General features: G+C 37.5%; 1 protein-coding gene across 9 annotated transcripts in view; it reads left to right on the forward strand.

Moving 5' to 3' along the window:
• LOC133520552 (uncharacterized) overlaps nucleotides 1-17,708 on the forward strand; it is a 139,983-nt gene that overhangs the window by 54,226 nt on the left and 68,049 nt on the right. For 7 of the 9 annotated variants that reach the window (XM_061855038.1, XM_061855044.1, XM_061855036.1 and 4 more), the window contains 8 exons: nucleotides 857-966; nucleotides 3,387-3,529; nucleotides 4,037-4,210; nucleotides 7,799-7,850; nucleotides 8,439-8,597; nucleotides 9,106-9,395; nucleotides 10,219-10,367; nucleotides 10,670-10,863. In XM_061855038.1, coding sequence (XP_061711022.1) covers nucleotides 857-966; nucleotides 3,387-3,529; nucleotides 4,037-4,210; nucleotides 7,799-7,850; nucleotides 8,439-8,597; nucleotides 9,106-9,395; nucleotides 10,219-10,367; nucleotides 10,670-10,863 — 1,271 coding nt within the window. The remainder of the gene's footprint in view (nucleotides 1-856; nucleotides 967-3,386; nucleotides 3,530-4,036; nucleotides 4,211-7,798; nucleotides 7,851-8,438; nucleotides 8,598-9,105; nucleotides 9,396-10,218; nucleotides 10,368-10,669; nucleotides 10,864-17,708) is intronic. The other 2 variants (XM_061855040.1, XM_061855041.1) reach the window with 1 other exon arrangement.

The raw sequence follows: 17,708 nt of genomic DNA on the forward strand, positions 1-17,708 counted from the left end.
TTGACAAAGCTCAGCACTCTCTTATACCTAATTAAATTCAAATTAACGACAATGATAAACCAATGTCACGATTTGCCAAAACGCAACGGGAAATAGCGCTCGCTTTAATTTTCCGCAGCTATTGCTGCCGCAGTCTATAATTAATTAATTAACTTAGGTAACTTTTGTTTACAAAGCAGGAGTGACGGCCCGAAGCTTAAACAAACTCACTATCTGATTATTCACACTACCGAATACAGTTTAGTGTTAAGTACGGCTTTGTTTGATCCACTTAGTTAATGAGCCGTAACTTTTAGAAGGTTTTGTGTGAATAAGGAATATAGTTTCCTGTGCACATCCAAATTTAGGTAGGTATTTAAAAACTGTCAATAAATAAGTTGAGACTAATTTAAACCCCAGCGATTTTTTATTAGCAATACCTTATATCTGTTATAATATACTAGCCATTCTTGGTATAATATACTGGCCGTGTCTTATCCAACCTTGACATTGGCAGTATCGTTAACACTTTTATGGAGCCATAATACAAAAATTGATTGATTGTGGTATCTATTTATGCTATGCAATGAGAAAGCTGCCTCCAGATAAATTTATATGCTTTTTTTCGTGGACTTATTAAATTAAACACAGTTGTAAATTGAACTGCGGTCAGTGAAGTCCAATTTTACGTTTTGGCTACTGCTAACTAAACTTCCACCGGTTTTCATACGGAAATGGCGATTCTCGTGGCGTTGTATGGGAGCTGTTGTCACTCTTCTTTATTTTATTTAGTTCTAGATTCTGGTGAACCAATCCTATTAGCCTTTTATAATACAATTAACGTATGTATGATTGACACGGACTGTCTGATTGCTAGGTTCGGTTTCAGGCAGCAGCCGTGCAGGACGGCGCGCGTCGGCGACGTTGGTCCTACAGCCGAGCCGGCCTTCGGGACGCACAAGGAGTCCATCAACAACAATGCACTTGGTGAGTATGTGGCAGACTCCAAATAAAAATGCAATTTTTTCAACCCTGCGAATATAGATTATACGATTTTTAGTATAGCACTAATCCCGAAATTGCGTAGAAATAGTCCCAGTTTGATTCATTTTAGCCTGATTTCCAAGGAGGCTGGGTTTGTCCATAATACACTTAAGTACTATTTAAGCGTATTATGATTGTTTTAACATTGGATATCTTTAATAAAATAAAATTTTAACTTATCTTTATTTTTTCGCGTATTCGAGGCTAACCTATCTTTACCTAGTAAAAGTTGGTCAACCAGTTATTTGTGAATACTAATATAATGTATGCACCATGCTATTGCTAATAAAGGGTGGAACAAATAATCTGATTACACTATAGATTTTTTGGAGAATTCCAAGTAGTATTGTAAAGCAGGCAGAAACTCATTTACTCATTACTCAGAGACAGTTAAATTATAAGTAGATGATTAGAAATGTATTCAGTAATTCTTAAAAAAATATTTCGATTGTTCATAAATTAATTTAATTGCCGGAAGCGTAATAACGGCAGACACTATTATAATGTGGGATATAAGTATGTCAAGTATGTGGTACCAACCATGCACGTGCCAGAAAATAGGTCTCCGCCTCGATAGCAAAAAGGCTTTCAGCTAGAATTGCTCTTAGCCATGAGCTATAAGCCCCAGTGCAAAGGTTTAGAGCGATATGAGGGGCGCGGCACTTACTTAAACTTATAGTAGGCTAAGAGACCACCCCAATTTTCTATAGTTCTTAGTAAGATTTTTCCACCACCAACTCCGAACCTGCAAAAAAAGGTTCGGTTTCGGTTACCTAATTAGACGAGGTATTCTGTGAAACAGCAATATTTTTAAAAGGTACCTTATAGTTTCTTGCGGGATATATTGTCTTTGAATACCTTGTGTATAGTTGTGTTCGTTTGAACAGGACGTACTGTAGATCGATTCAATAAAGTGTTTGTGGAAAAATAAAACAACATGTTACCGAGCTCGAAAATACATTATAGGTACAAGGCCAACTTTGAGGGAGTTGTAAGACTTGTAAGAAATCTATTATCTGATCAAACCTGAAGTAATGAAAGAAGAGATGAGTATAGAAACGTGCAGCAGTATCTCAAGCTATTAATATATCAATCTAGATAGAGAGTTTGCGGCTGACATTCCCGCTAGTATTGGCAAAGGTCGCATACTTTGAAATGTTATTGAAGATCAGTTTGAGTTGAGTCATCCACATTTCTACTGTTACTTAAAGAATATTTACTTACTTACTTTTTAGGGTTCCGTTCCAAATGGCAAAAAACGGAACCCTTATAGATTCGTCATGTCCGTCTGTCTGTCCGATTATGTCACAGCCACTTTTTTCCGAAACTATAAGAGCTATACTGTTCAAACTTAGTAAGTGGATGTATTCTATGAACCGCATTAAGATGTTCACACAAAAATAGAAAAAAAAAACAATAAATTTTGGGGGTACTCCATACTTAGAACTGAAACTCAAAAAATCTTTTTTCATCAATCCCATACGTGTGGGGTATCTATGGATAGGTCTTCAAAAATGATATTGAGGTTTCTAATATTTTTTTTTTCTAAAATGAATAGTTTGCGCGAGAGACACTTCCAAAGTGGTAAAATGTGTGTCCCCCCCCCCCCCCGTAACTTCTAAAATAACAGAATGAAAAATCTAAAAAAATATATGATATGCATTGCCATGCAAACTTCCACCGAAAATTGGTTTGAACGAGATAGTAGAGTGAGTAGATTTTTTAATAAGTCATAAAATAAAAATATTTTTTTTTTCATCAAACCCGGGGTATCTACCGATAGGTCTTCAAAAATGATATTGAGGTTTCTAATATCATTTTTTTCTAAACTGAATAGTTTGCGCGAGAGACACTTCCAAGGTGCTAAAATGTGTGTCCAAAGTGGTAAAATGTTGAACAAGATCTAGTAAGTAGATTTTTTTTAATACGTCATAAATGGTACGGAACCCTTCATGCGCGAGTCCGACTCGCACTTGGCCGCTTTTTTATACATTGTATGCATTTGAACGATATAGTCAGTCGAATCCACACTCAAGACTCACTCGTAACTGGTAATTCCTAAAAAATATACCTTTGGTATAGTGTTAGCAGGCGGGCTCCATGACGTATAAAATTAATAATAGACCCATTTATAAACTAATCGTTTAAGATTAACTTTGTCTTATGGTTCCCGCCGCATTGCAGTCAACTTAAACCTAGGTTACCTATTGAAATGTTTTGAAAATTACAGCTTGGTCTTAGAAAGTCATATTATTAATGAAGGAATGGAACTATTTATGGGGTGAATCTACTCTTGATTCAAAGTAATAATTATCAATGTATTTATTGGAATTTTACTAAAGCATGAATTTGTATTTCCGCAGATAAGAAAAGTACAAATTACCCACCCCTATCGCAAGTGACCACGAGCGGGGTGACCACTATAGTGGGCGCCGGTGGGCAGCCGAAGACCGTCACCAAGCAAACCGTCATCCTCACCTATCAGACGCAGCAGTACCCAGTGCAGGTATATTCACATTAATATTTTATTCTAAGAGATCCCTTACCGATCCAGTTTCCTACGATATTTTCTTCTTGTATGCTAGTTTTTTAACCTGCAAGCAACACCGAGACGACCTAAATCGGAATCGAGCAATCATGATCGTGTGGTAAAAAAAAAACATTATAAGTACCTAACAGTTTCTTTTCATCATTGTAACTAGATACGTAAAATAAGTTTTCCTAAAAAAAAAGGAGAGTGCGTTCTAGGTACTTACAACAGCATTCGACTGCCCATTTCTTTCCAGTCTATCGTTGCAATTAAGTTTACGAAAGGTCAGTTAAAGTAGTGCCGAATCGACGATGGTACCGACGGTACCGTAGCTTTATTTCATTACATAATCTCCTTTTGGGAAGCGTTGGTAATCGTGTTAATCGGGCCTAGTCGTAGATTGCGTCCTTTTTTATGTAGGCCAGTTAGTAGGTAAATAAACAGGCAATGCCAATTTATTGCATGTTTGTATCTTTTTTACAGGAAAGTCGTCCCAAACAGACGCGGTTTGAATGTCCGCGCGCGCCGTCTGCCACGCGCTCCCAGACTCCCTGTGACAATAAGCCACCGGGGAAGTATACCCTGCAAACCAACCAGCTACCGCGTCCCCAGTACCCTGCTGTCAAGCACATCGAGAATACGAAGAATGCTAAACAAGTAAGTCGCATAGGAGAATCTACACCCCTCAGACCGATCGCCTCGTCTCTTCAAGTTGCCACAAACTATTATTGCCACACTGATCGCGGTACCCCGTATGTGGTTAGGAGCAATGACACTAACTTACTAAGTCCGTAAGATACTCTTGTAATAAGTGCCTTATCGTAACTGTTAAGGGCGAAAACCGCGACGTGTAACAAAGCATTACCTTAACATTAGCTTAATTAAATCTTTCCATCTTCTTTGGTGTATGATATCTATTTCAGTTTTTAATTAGATTAATTAATTGCTAGCGCCATTTGGCATTGTAAGCTACTTACCTACTTCATTGTTATTTGTTTTGTGTTTCAATTGAATAATCGGCCGTTTTCAGAACAATTTAGCTACAATTTACGACGGCATCTTCGTGGTTGGTCCATCCATAGACACGACCATTACTTCAGCCACTGGCTTGCTATAAATCTTTATACACTTCCCCATTTTAATGGTCCCTACATGTTTACTTCGCATAAAAGAATTTCTAGTGTTGCGCGACACTTAAAGTTAAGTACAAACTAAAATGAACCGTATTCTAGTTTAGAGAACGTTCTATTTAGTTTGAACGAGGAAGTGGGTCATCAGTCATCTATTTGTGTAGCGACGGCGACTGCTGAAAATATCACCGTTGCAGAGTGCATCAGCGGGATATACATGAGATTTAAGACCCAGAGATAGATACACCGAGTTTTAATTGAATTCAAAATATATTTTTCGTATATTAATTAATATGTATCTTGAGATATTACTTCTAAGGAAAATTTCTCGATGGTTGTCGAAATAAAAAAAAAGCGGCCAAGTGCGAGTCGGACTCGCGCATGAAGGGTTCCGTACCATTTAAGACGTATTAAAAAAAAATCTACTTGCTAGATCTTGTTCAACATTTTACCACTTTGGACACACATTTTACCACTTTGGAACTGTCTCTCGCGCAAACTATTCAGTTTAGAAAAAAATGATGTTAGGAACCTAAATATCATTTTTGAAGACCTATCCATAGATACCCCACACGTATGGGTTTGATGAAAAAAAATTTTTTTAATTTATTGACGTATTAAAAAAAAACTATTCACTAGATCTCGTTCAAACCAATTTTCGGTGGAAGTTTGCATGGTAATGTATATCATATATTTTTTTTAGATTTTCATGCTGTTATTTTAGAAGTTACAGGGGGGGGGACACACATTTTTTCACTTTGGAAGTGTCTCTCGCGCAAACTATTCAGTTTAGAAAAAAATTGTATTAGAAACCTAAATATCATTTTTGAAGACCTATCCATAGATACCCCACACGTATGGGTTTGATGAAAAAATTTTTTTTTTTAAATTTTTATGACGTATTAAAAAAAACTACTTACTAGATCTCGTTCGAACCAATTTTCGGTGGAAGTTTGCATGGCAATGTATATCATATATTTTATTTAGATTTTTCATTCTGTTATTTTAGAAGTTACAGGGGGGGGGACACACATTTTTTCACTTTGGAAGTGTCTCTCGCGCAAACTATTCAGTTTAGAAAAAAATGATATTAGAAACCTAAATATCATTTTTGAAGACCTATCCATAGATACCCCACACGTATGGGTTTGATGAAAAAATTTTTTTTTTTAAATTTTTATGACGTATTTAAAAAAAACTACTTACTAGATCTCGTTCGAATCAATTTTCGGTGGAAGTTTGCATGGCAATGTATATCATATATTTTTTTTAGATTTTTCATTCTGTTATTTTAGAAGTTACGGGGGGGGGGACACACTTTTTACCACTTTGGAAGTGTCTCTCGCGCAAACTTTTCAGTTTAGAAAAGAATGATATTAGAAACCTCAATATCATTTTTAAAGACCTATCTATAGATACCCCACACGTATGAGTTTGATGAAAAAAGATTTTTTGAGTTTCAGTTCTAAGTATGGGGAACCCCCAAAATTTATTGTTTTTTTTCTATTTTTGTGTGAACATCATAATGCGGTTCATAGAATACATCTACTTACCAAGTTTGAACAGTATAGCTTTTATAGTTTCGGAAAAAAGTGGCTGTGACAGAATCGGACAGACAGACGGACATGACGAATCTATAAGGGTTCCGTTTTTTGCCATTTGGCTACGGAACCCTAAAAACGACCACCCCGTTTAAAGTCGAAAGTGGAGGACCCGTGCGAAATTGCCTTTTCATACAAACATGGTCCTCATTTTCCTTTTTAGATATTAACATTATTGACAATATTTTGAGACAATTTGTTGTAGATCACAACAGCTATGCCACTACGTTTGATTTTTTCGATTGTTTATTTAATTATTATAAAAGTTAGGATCATTTCACATTTTGTGCTGTGAAAACTGTTTTTCACTCCTTTTTTTTGTTTTTTTTTATTCCGAAAAGGTAAGCATTTGACCACAATCTCACCTGATGGCAAGTGCCGATGTAGTCTAAGATGGAACATGCTTACCTAAAAGATGTCTATTCACTCTCGATTTAAAAAGGTCCAAGTTATAGTGGACTGGGAATAGATTTGCAGGAAGTGAATTCCACTCCTTAGCCGTACGCATGATAACGCTGGATGCGTAGCATTTAGTGCGAATCAGTGGTAAAGTAACGACGTAAGGGTGAAACGCAAGTCCGCGTCTAGTCCCACGGTGGCAGAACGGAGATGGGGGGATAAGATTATGTAATCCCATCGCACACTCCCCGAAATGTATCCTGTAGAATACCGATAAACAGGCTACCTTTCTACGGTGTTCTAGGCTCTGCAGTCTAGCCTCTACCAATTTTCATCCTAATTTTCATAATAATCAAAAAATGGAAAAGTCATTGCTATGTAACACATCAAATTATGTAAAAATATTTCCCATAATGTTAAAATCCAGAGAGGAAAATGGGGACTACGTTTGTATGGAGAAGCAGCCGTCCCCTTTCCTCTTAAATTCCTAACCTATTAAATACACGCGAATTTAGGTCTTGAGTGTTTTAAGCAATAATATCTTCAGATTTTCAAGTAAGAACTTTACATAGATGCGATCTAAATGAGCTGTGGTTACTGTTGCCTTGCGCATTACATATTTTGTAACGAATCCAATTAAAACTTTAATTCACGACGGTTACGCAACCATTTCTCATTTGTTTTAGACCGTAACACGGCGGCTTTCTATATGCACGTCTGGTTTAATTTTCTGGAAAAAATATTTACAAGAATTGGAAATAACATCAGATATTCGTGAGTAGATTTATCGTCGGACACGTTGCCAGTAGTATAAGAGCGTGTAGGAATAGTTTTTTCAGTTATTTTTGAACCTGTTAACCAACATGTCTAAACTGCGCGGTCATTTCGACACAGGGCATAGTAACGAATAGGGCGCCAGGGTTCATTCAGAACTATGCTCTCTGGGTGACACGTCGCAATGGTCAATATTTATTTACTTTTGTTACCTAACTTTGACGTTTAATTTTGCCATTTATGTGTGTATCGTAAATTGTGTAAATAACAACATAGTATAAGTTCAGTTAAATGAAGTGGAAGTTTAGTGAAGTGGATATGAATTGAGTTTTCTTTTTCAGGTCGTGAATAATAACAGAAAAGCTGGTGCTTCCGTGGAAGGATGGAGGGAAGGTAATACTTTTGCGACATTTATTTTTAAGTCGTTATTTTACGTAGATAGGTATAGTTAATCATATCTAAACAATATTAATATTATGTATGGGTATGTGCTGTGCTGTGCAGCTAATCCACATAAATAAAAACAGTGATTCAGAGGCTCTACCTTCGTAAATGCATTTTTCCTATACTTGTCTGTAGGAGGTACAAGACAAGTAAGATATGATTATATGTAACTATAATACAGAATTTTCAAAGAGAGACAACAGGATCGGAATAAAATATGACAACTGTCCCATTTTATGGGCAAAAGAAATCGTGACGATTAAGTTTTCAGTTTGTGCTATTTTTCGATGATATTTTACTAAGACATGTTCTCTCTGCTCTTCTGGCCTTTAAGTCATTGACTAAGCGAACGTTATTCTATCACATTTTATCCAGGGAGATATCAATTTAAAAAACATTATTTGATCTTGATGCGAGTTATTTATTTAATTTTTGGCCTTTAATTTTGAATCAAATATTATTCATTATAACCTTCCCTCACCAATTAGCTTCTATTTCTAGTGAAACACCATCCTAATGGAAAGAAATGGTATTCAGGTGCTAACTCAGCCGTGTCGTCGGACTCGGGCGTGTACACCGGCGGCGAGGCGGAGGGCTCGCCGCGCGCCCGACGCCGCCCGCGCAACCTGGAGATGGTGATGCGAGGCGCGCACAGCTTCCACCTGCGCGAGCTGCAGGACGACCTCGACATCATGGGTCAGTGAGCGCTTTGCAATAAAGCGTTATTGACGCCGTATAACGCGTCACATGCTATAGAAATGTATCTGTCATGCCATAACATGTTCGTATGATGCTGCAGGGTACGATGTAAACCGAAGACCAAGGTCTAGCCCCGAAAGCTAATTGGACATTACAGTGCGACACTGACCCCAAACGCATTACTATTTTTTCTCGACTACTACTTTTAAAAATTCCAAAAATAATAAAATTATATTGGTTGACATTATCGGATAAGTCAACAAGACAAGATAATGTAATTATTTATGTGAATGGCTTCATATATCATTGTCACTAAGTATATTCATAGTGTCTACTATGAATATACTTAAAGTTAAAGTGAAACTTATGAAAATTAAGGTGTCCTCCACTCCTCCCGGTATTAGTTTTCTATATTAAATCAATCGTGGAACCGGGAATTTATTGGTTATCGCCACACAAATTCAGTCCCGTGCACATTCCCTAATTTTAATGTTTCTTTTTTCAGATGATGCCGTAATAACCGGTCACACTGTGATCCCCCTTCCCAAACTTCCCAGCACCTTTGACGAAGATCTCTCTCCTATCTATCAAGCCCCGTCTCCTCCCCCTTACACTGTTCCCTCCCCTGTGGTCCCCAAGCCATCGCCCGTGGCAGACAGCTCGCGCCAATCCCCCATGTCCACCCTGGAACGGTATCGAACCAGGACCAGGCCAACCAGGATACAATCCGTGGATTACAAGAATGAAGAGAAGTTTGTGTTGGATAAAGCTCAACCTGAAAAATTGAATAAACAGGTATGATATACTAAACTGTTCAGACGTGGTTGAGACTATTAGTTACTAAAGTATTTATGCCCATAGAAAAATAAGTTAAGCTTAGAATTCTCACTCTATTGATAAACAAAAACCACATATATAATAATACATTTTAAGTAGGGAATGCAATAACCGGCCAAACTTCATAACCGGTTTCGGTTACGGTTATGCCCAAAATATAACCGATAATCGGTTATAACCGGTTACGGTTATTTTCGAAAAAAAATTACAATCAAATTGTTAAAATAAAATACGAAAATAAAGGTACAGTATTAGGGAATGTGTGTATAAATATTCGATTTAATAAAAGACACAAAATACAGTAAAAGTGAAAATATGACCTTAGACGTGATACAATATTCAATCATAATATTTCATAAATAATGGAAGTAAAGCCGTATTTTCGTTATTAAAGTACACAAATGACAAAGATTATAGTAACAGGCGTCACAGCCAAAAAAGGCAGGTTTTTGTGGTCATTAGAAGACCAATCATAGAATTCAAGCCATAAAAAAATAACCGAAAATAACCGTAACCGGTTCATCCAGTTTCCAATAATCGGTTATGAAATTGTGTCAAAATAATCGATTATAACCGACTATTTCGGTTACGGTTATTACCGATATGCATTCCCTAATTTTAAGCGAGCTATACGAAAATTTGTAATAAGGTTTATGCTTGGTAAGAACAGTCAAATTAGAAATTTGTCTTATTTTCAGGATATTAAGGTTAAAAACCATTTGCATGTTGCTTAAATAATCTTAGTCAGATTGGCAATTTAAGCTCGTTATTGATATTCTAGAATTCATTCATCAAATCTTCAAGCGGCGTGGTGTCCCCGACGACTGTGTCTAGCAAGGAATCGAGCCCGTCATGCAAAAGTGAGGAGAGCCACTTTGGTAACAGCAGCGCTTGGCAGAGCCATGCCGCCGGCGAAGCCATGGCCACGAGGTTAGTCGAGAACAGAAATTTAAATTGACAGCTGTAAAGCTGTCGATTGAGCAGAGTAGTCTAGCTAAACATTAAGAGATTTAAATATGTAACAGACGTAAGATGCAGCACCAGTAGTTTTTGAAACATCATAACTTCATAGATCAGCAGAGAAATAAATAGCTAATACTCACTTGGTATCGAGCAAGGAGACGATCTCAAACTAGTGTGAAGTATGTATAAGTGCTTAAAATGTTAAGAGTATTAAGAAATTATGGCATAGCAATAAGAATACCAATGAAGATTGCGGTGTGTTCTTTCAGATCTCAAGACGACGTGTCCATTGCACTGAGCGTGTCGAGCTGTGAAGACGACAAGTCCAAGTTCGGCGATCTCCCGAAGGTCGACGATCCGCCAATAAAGACCATCGTGATCGACGACGCGCCCGTGCCGCATCCGCTTCTCATGAAGTCGCTGACGCTAAGCCAGCACGACTCGCTGCGTGGGACCATGATGGGTTAGTTTTAGTTCCAGCAACAATACTCTTCACTGATCATAGATAGATAGAATACACTTTATTGGCGCACTTCACTAAAATTTACAGCTTAAAGATAAACGATTGATTAAAATAAAAAAAATAGAGGTAGACAACAGGCGGTCTTATCACTAAAGGGTGATCTCTTCAAAACAACATTTGTGTGGCGGAAACAAAGCATTTAATCAAAAATATGAGTAGTAAGTGTTGCAGGAACGATCATTTGTGGACCTTAAGTACTCAATAAAGTTTACGAATAATCAATTAATTAGTGTAGATGGAGGACCTATACACTGAAAGAAATGTTTGCATAACTGTAACAAAATTTTGGTTACTGTTTACACAAAAATTGGGACTTGCGAACTATGTGTTATATGTTACAAAACCGATTTGGCTATCAGTGTTCAGGTACTGGGTATACACTACAAAATAAGTTTGTAAATTTATGCAAAGTTTATTTTCTTATAACCGTAGTTTAGTTATTTAGTAAAGTTACAAAACCAGTTCGGCTATCTATTTTTTTCAGTGTAAGTTCTATATGACTTCCACTTCGGGTTTGTATGTTTGTCCGCGATTATTAGATTTAGAATCATGTTCTAAAAAATGCATGAAGTATATATTCCACAACTTTATACTTGTTAAAGTACTCCCATGTGAACAACATTTTCAGCAATGTTTGAAAGTGGTGAATAGAACCAAACTTTGAGGTGAACTTACACGGGAGCACGCTACATAGAACTGACTGTGGGAGAAACAGTCCTGTCGTAGTATCTATTAGGATAACGCGGGTCTCGTTCAAAAGCTAAAATAGAACCCTTATAGGATCACGTGTGGCTGTCTGTCAATCCATCTGTTACAACCGATTTGCTCCGAAACTACTGGACCGATTGAATTGCAATTTGGCAAAAATACTTTCAACATTTTTGATGTCCACAATATTACATTTTAAAATCATTCAATGCCATTTTCGTAAATAACGTCCCAAATAACCATAAAACGACACCCATATTGATATTTAGTCATTTCAACCCCATGGCATCGCAACAGGGGATTTGTATTTCACGTCTACCTCGTTAGATTTTATAATCGTCGTTATTTTCGTAATCAGACCCAATACACTATAGAAATAATACCCATGTTGATTTTTAGACTTATTCACCATATTTCCCCCTTTTAGGGGTTGAATTCTCAAAAAACCTCAAACATGTGTTTGCTCATTCATCGTTAGGAATACTCATGTAAAGTTTCGAATAAAATAGTCTAACTAATCTAGTTTCCCCATACAATCTTTGGACCCCCATTTCACCCCTTAGGAGGTGAATTTTGAAAAATTATTATATTAGTGTACCCCTAGACCTTGTAAAAAACCTACGTGCCAAATTTGGAATCTCTAAAACCAGCGGTTTAGGCTGTGCGTCGATTTGTCAGTCAGTGTAGTTTCTTCTTTTATATATTTAGATTTGTAATAGAAATACACAAAACGACACATCAACCACCAAAAATCTTATTCCTTTTTCTTCGTGCAAGCGCCAAGTGAGTAACGAATGATCCAGCAGCCAAGAGTGTGCGTTTTAGTTCGGATATCGATCCAGATCGCCGCCTTACCACAAGTTAATAGCTCCATCCCTTTAACCTGATCAAATAGTTTATGTGAGTAATTTACATGATTGAAGCGGTAGAATCCTTTCTTAACGTCGCAGTTATTCTGGTGTTTAATCCGGTAGAGATTAAAAAACTTTTTGCCAATGAAATTATTGCATTTCAAATTTCTCATTCTGTATTTCCAAATGATTTGGTTTCCTATTTCGATGCCAAATCGTAGAGTGCCGCTCTTGCCGTCTGCTTTCAAATCTTCTTTGACGGTTATATTTCCTCTTCCCATACTGTATCCATTGCTGTTGTTATATAGCTCGACATTTACAATGAAAGGCAAATTATCTGCGTAAGGCAAATCGGGATTGGTACAATTTGTATAACTCAGAATGTTATAACGTTGGTCCGCCATTATAGTGTTATATGAGTGAAATAACGTTATAATCCAACATATTTTAAGTTTTTTAAACATGTTGTTATTGCTACGTTCGAAGGAACAATAAAAATAAAGGCATAATGGTGAATTTGATGATATTAACAGATCAATGTTATTAAATATCCATCAGTTTTGATAAATAATGGTAAAGTTATGATATGTTCCTACCTAAGTAATTACTGAAAACGGCTACACAAGCATAAAGCTTACTCGTATATTCGGATGGCGGATGTAGAAGCATTGCTTTTTGCACAAGCCTACCATAACCTCGTTATACTGGTTCGCCTGAGAACTGCGCGGTCAATGGGAACAAATACACGGTCGCGCGCGCCGCCACATTGTAGGCTGAAATTCGGCCCCCTTTGACATAGAAGCCAAAGTTGTTATTTTCAATTTTATTTATTGAAATAGGTTTTTGCTTAGCATTATTATGGTAACGTTTTTTGGGACAATTTGGCAAAAATCTATGGAATAGGAACAAAAAATCAATATAATTTTTAACAACCGCAAAAAATACCGTAATATCCTCGCAGATATCCGTAATGGGTGCGGTTTTTTTCATTCGTTTATTGTTTCTATGGAAAAGAGACAAATTTGTAATTTTAAGACTTTTTGATTGAAATTGGTTTTACCAACATTTTTATGCTTACCTACGAATTTCAAACGATTTGGTATAAATAGTTTCGAGTCATGATATATTTTTCTCTTTTTGTTTAACAAAATCGCAGCTGTTATATTAATGAGTAGTATTCCAAAAAATCCCAATTAGTTCATTATGTAACCATTTACGAGGATATTACGATTACGTTCGTCTGAAATTCATAGATTAGCATAAAAATGCTTGTAAAAACTAGTTTCAATCAATAAGATCTTAAAATTACATCTTTGGTTTTTGTGTCTTTTCCATAAGAACATTTTTTATTAAACCATACTCGTTACGGATATATGAAGTCTGCCACAAATTCACGAATAATTCGTGGTGTATCCTACTGCGAGGATATTACGGTATTTTTGCGGTTCTTGAATTATATTGAATTTTAGTTCCTGCTTCCATACATGGTTTTTGAAAAAACAATCATAACGACCTTTTTCAAGCCGTATCGCAAATTTGGTGCTTGTCCCGGGCGGCCAAAAACGGAGTTTAGCTCCTAAAACTCGAATATCTTTAAATAAAAATTAAATAAATATTATAGGACATTATTACGCAAATTGAATAAGTCCCACAGTAAGCTCAATAAGGCTTGTGTTGAGGGTACTTAGACAACGATATATATATATATAATATATAAATATTTATAAATACTTAAATACATAGAAAACACCCATGACTCAGGAACAAATATCCATGTTCATCACACGAATAAATGCCCTTACCAGGATTTGAACCCGGGACTATCAGCTTCGTAGGCAGGGTCACTACCCACTAGGCCGGACCGGTCGGTTTAGGATTTTACTTTTCGGATTTAACATTACATCACCTACAATTACATCGTTTACATCGTTTTAGAGTTTAGGTAGGTATTTTCGAAATTACCTCACATTCGAAGACATTCCGAGTAGGTTATTTTTCTACTTATTCCGTAAATAAATACTTGTGTCTCCGACAGTAACTAATAATTCGAAACCAATTATAGTTCGTGTCATCTACGATGACGCGCAGATTTATCAAATTCAACCTTTAATAATATGATATTACAAGTCAAGGCACGCGCTTTAGTGAATGACACGATATATATATATATTATTTTATTTTATTTATCACACAACTACTCGGAAATGAATATTAGTCTAATAAAATGTAATACTTAGTTTATAAATTAAATATGGCGTTATTTAGAAGCACACTACAAGTCTCAGTCCAATACCTAATATTAATTATACATAAGTATCAGTTAGCGATCGACCGCGCGAGCGACCGGTTATATTTGTTATTGTTAACTCACTTAACTACGTATTTAAACTGCTCCATTCAACTTTGAACCATATTCTCTGCCCGTTACGGTCGTCCGGTAATTTGTCGTTGGAATGTCTCTTTGTAATAAGTGCGGTGATGTTTTTAATGGTGATGGTGATGTGCCGTGTTCACAATGTGGAGGATCTTATCACTATCGGTGTTCTGGAGTTCAGGAGAACACTTATAAAAGAATGACCGCGGATAAAAAAGCAAGTTGGCGGTGTATCTCGTGCCGCCAGCCGGACAGTAATGACCCCTTAACCGAATTGGTTAAGGAGGTTAGGGGCTTCAAGGCACAACTGCAAAAAATGCAAAACGGACTAGACCAGGCGAATCAAGGTATTGCCAGCATTGAGGGAAAGCTCAGCTCGATGGAAACCCGGCTGGAGGATTTCAACGTGCGGCTTACCCTCACGGAAAGTAAGCTTGACCATATTCCGTCCATCGAATTGAAATTAAAACAGCTGGAGACTGACTTCGCATCACTAAAAGCCAATGAAGGCGACCGGGACCAGTTTTGTCGACTTAATAATATTGAAATTAGTGGTGTTCCCCAGAAAAATGGCGAGAATTTGATATCCATTCTAAGTAGTATTTCAGTCACAGTCGGTTTTGAGTTGCGAGAAACGGATGTGGACTCAATTCATCGTGTGCGCCGATTTACGTCGTCTGTGGGCAGCGGGGACCGCGCGGACCCCAGGCCCCCTGCTATCATCGTTCGTTTCTGCCAGCGCCGCCGCAAGGACGAGCTGCTGGCGGCTGTGCGCGCGCGCCGCAACCTCACCAGCGCCGACGCCGGGCTTTTGGGCCCAGCGGTCGCCATTTACGTGAATGAACACCTCACAGCGGTTAATAAGATGCTTCTTAGACGGGCTCGTGACAGAAAAAATGAACTGAATTTCAACTACCTATGGGTTAGGCAGTGTAAAATATATATGCGCAAAAGCGATAGCTCAAAAGTGTTTGTTATCAGCAATGACGATGATTTAAAGAAACTTAAATGACTATCATCAAAGAATCTCGTCGGTATTTCTGAGTATGTTCATATAGTGTATATTATATTATTGGTATCTTTTGTAAGCTTGTGGTGTCTGATACTCATAATAATTCAAGACTGTGACTGTAACTTATACTTTTTCATAATGTGTAAAACCCATTTAACTGATTTACGATCTCAATGTTCAAAGGTTAGGCCATGCTGCTTGCCTGAGAAAAAGATATGCCATATACAACTTCCAATATTTATAAACCTAAATTTCCTATATAACTGTATTTTATTTATCAGTGACTAGTACGAGTAGTAATAACATCTCTATTTACTATCAGAACGTAAGGGGATTGCGGACTAAATCACATGCTTTCTTATCTTGTGTTATTAATTCTAACTATGACTTTATCTGTCTATCCGAAACTTGGTTAAATCCTGACTTCTTCAGTAGTGAATACTTTGATAGTAGGTATGAAGTATACAGGCGTGATCGCTCGGGGCGCTCCGCTCGGCGCGGGGGCGGCGTGTTGGTGGCGGCGCGGCGCGGGCTCCGCGTGTCGCGCCGGGACGAGTGGTGCGCGGCGCAGCGGCACGAGGAGATATGGCTCACCGTGGAGCCGCGGGCCTGCGCCGGCGCCGCGCTGCGCTCTCCCCGCGCCTCGCCGCCCGTCCGCCGCCGACCGGCCGACCCACTATTGCATATAGCTTGTGTTTATTTTCCTCACAATGATGACCATATTAATTCATTACGCTGTTTTTTCGATAATGCCGCTAGGATAATGCACGCCAATCCAGATGATATTTTTGTTTTTGTAGGCGACTTTAATGTATCTCATGCCTGTTGGTCCCTGTGCCCAAACTCAAATACTCTTACTATGGAGCCTAATGTTGACGCAACTGCAATAGTTCTTTCCGATTTCATCGCTTTGACTGGATTAAGCCAATTTAATTCGTGTTATAATATAAATGGACGAGTGCTTGATCTCGTTATGGCTAACGTAATTTGTGAGGTTAGTGCTAGTTCGTCCCCGCTTACGCCGGAGGATCCACAGCATAAGGCGTTACATATATCTTTGGCTCTTAATTCGTTAAATTATTCACCTCAATTGAAACCGAACCATACTATTAAGCCTATTTTCCGCCGCGGCGACTATAATTCTATCCGTAAGGAACTGTCCGAAACCGATTGGGCATGTTTATTAAATATGGATGTTGAGGAATCGGTTTCTTATTTTTATTCTGTTTTAAAAAGACTTATTTTAAGTTATATTCCTCATAAATGTGTTAACTCGAATAATGGGTACCCGCCTTGGTTTTCTTGTGCACTTATCAAGCTTCGTAAACAAAAATTATCAGTACATAAACGGTGGAAAAGGTATAGAAATCCCCTTGATAGGGCGGAGTTCGTACTCTTAAGATCCAGGGAGCATAAGATGGCTACTGAGTGTTATAAAACATATATTTCACTAACTGAAGATAAAATATATAGTAATCCATCATATTTTTGGTCTTTTATGAAATCTAAATTTCCAACTAATCATGTACCCGATCAAATGTCATACCTAAACGATACATCCAACGATGGTCTTACTATAAGTAATTACTTCAATGACTTTTTCAACTCGGTTTTTGTGCCTGATCTTTCTGTCGCTCCTGACTGTCTACCTGTACCTGAGGACTCACTTATAGATCTTAGTTGCATTGATGTTACAGAGGATTGTGTTTATGGATTTTTGAAGAGAGTAAACGCTGGGAAGGGTAGTGGTACCGACATGATCCATCCTTATTTCATTATTATGTGTGCCCAAGAGTTAGCTGCACCCCTAACTCTAATTTATAAAAAATCATTGTCAGGT

The sequence above is a fragment of the Cydia pomonella genome, chromosome 8 (assembly GCF_033807575.1).
Source record: "Cydia pomonella isolate Wapato2018A chromosome 8, ilCydPomo1, whole genome shotgun sequence".
In the NCBI taxonomy this organism is placed as follows: domain Eukaryota; kingdom Metazoa; phylum Arthropoda; class Insecta; order Lepidoptera; family Tortricidae; genus Cydia; species Cydia pomonella.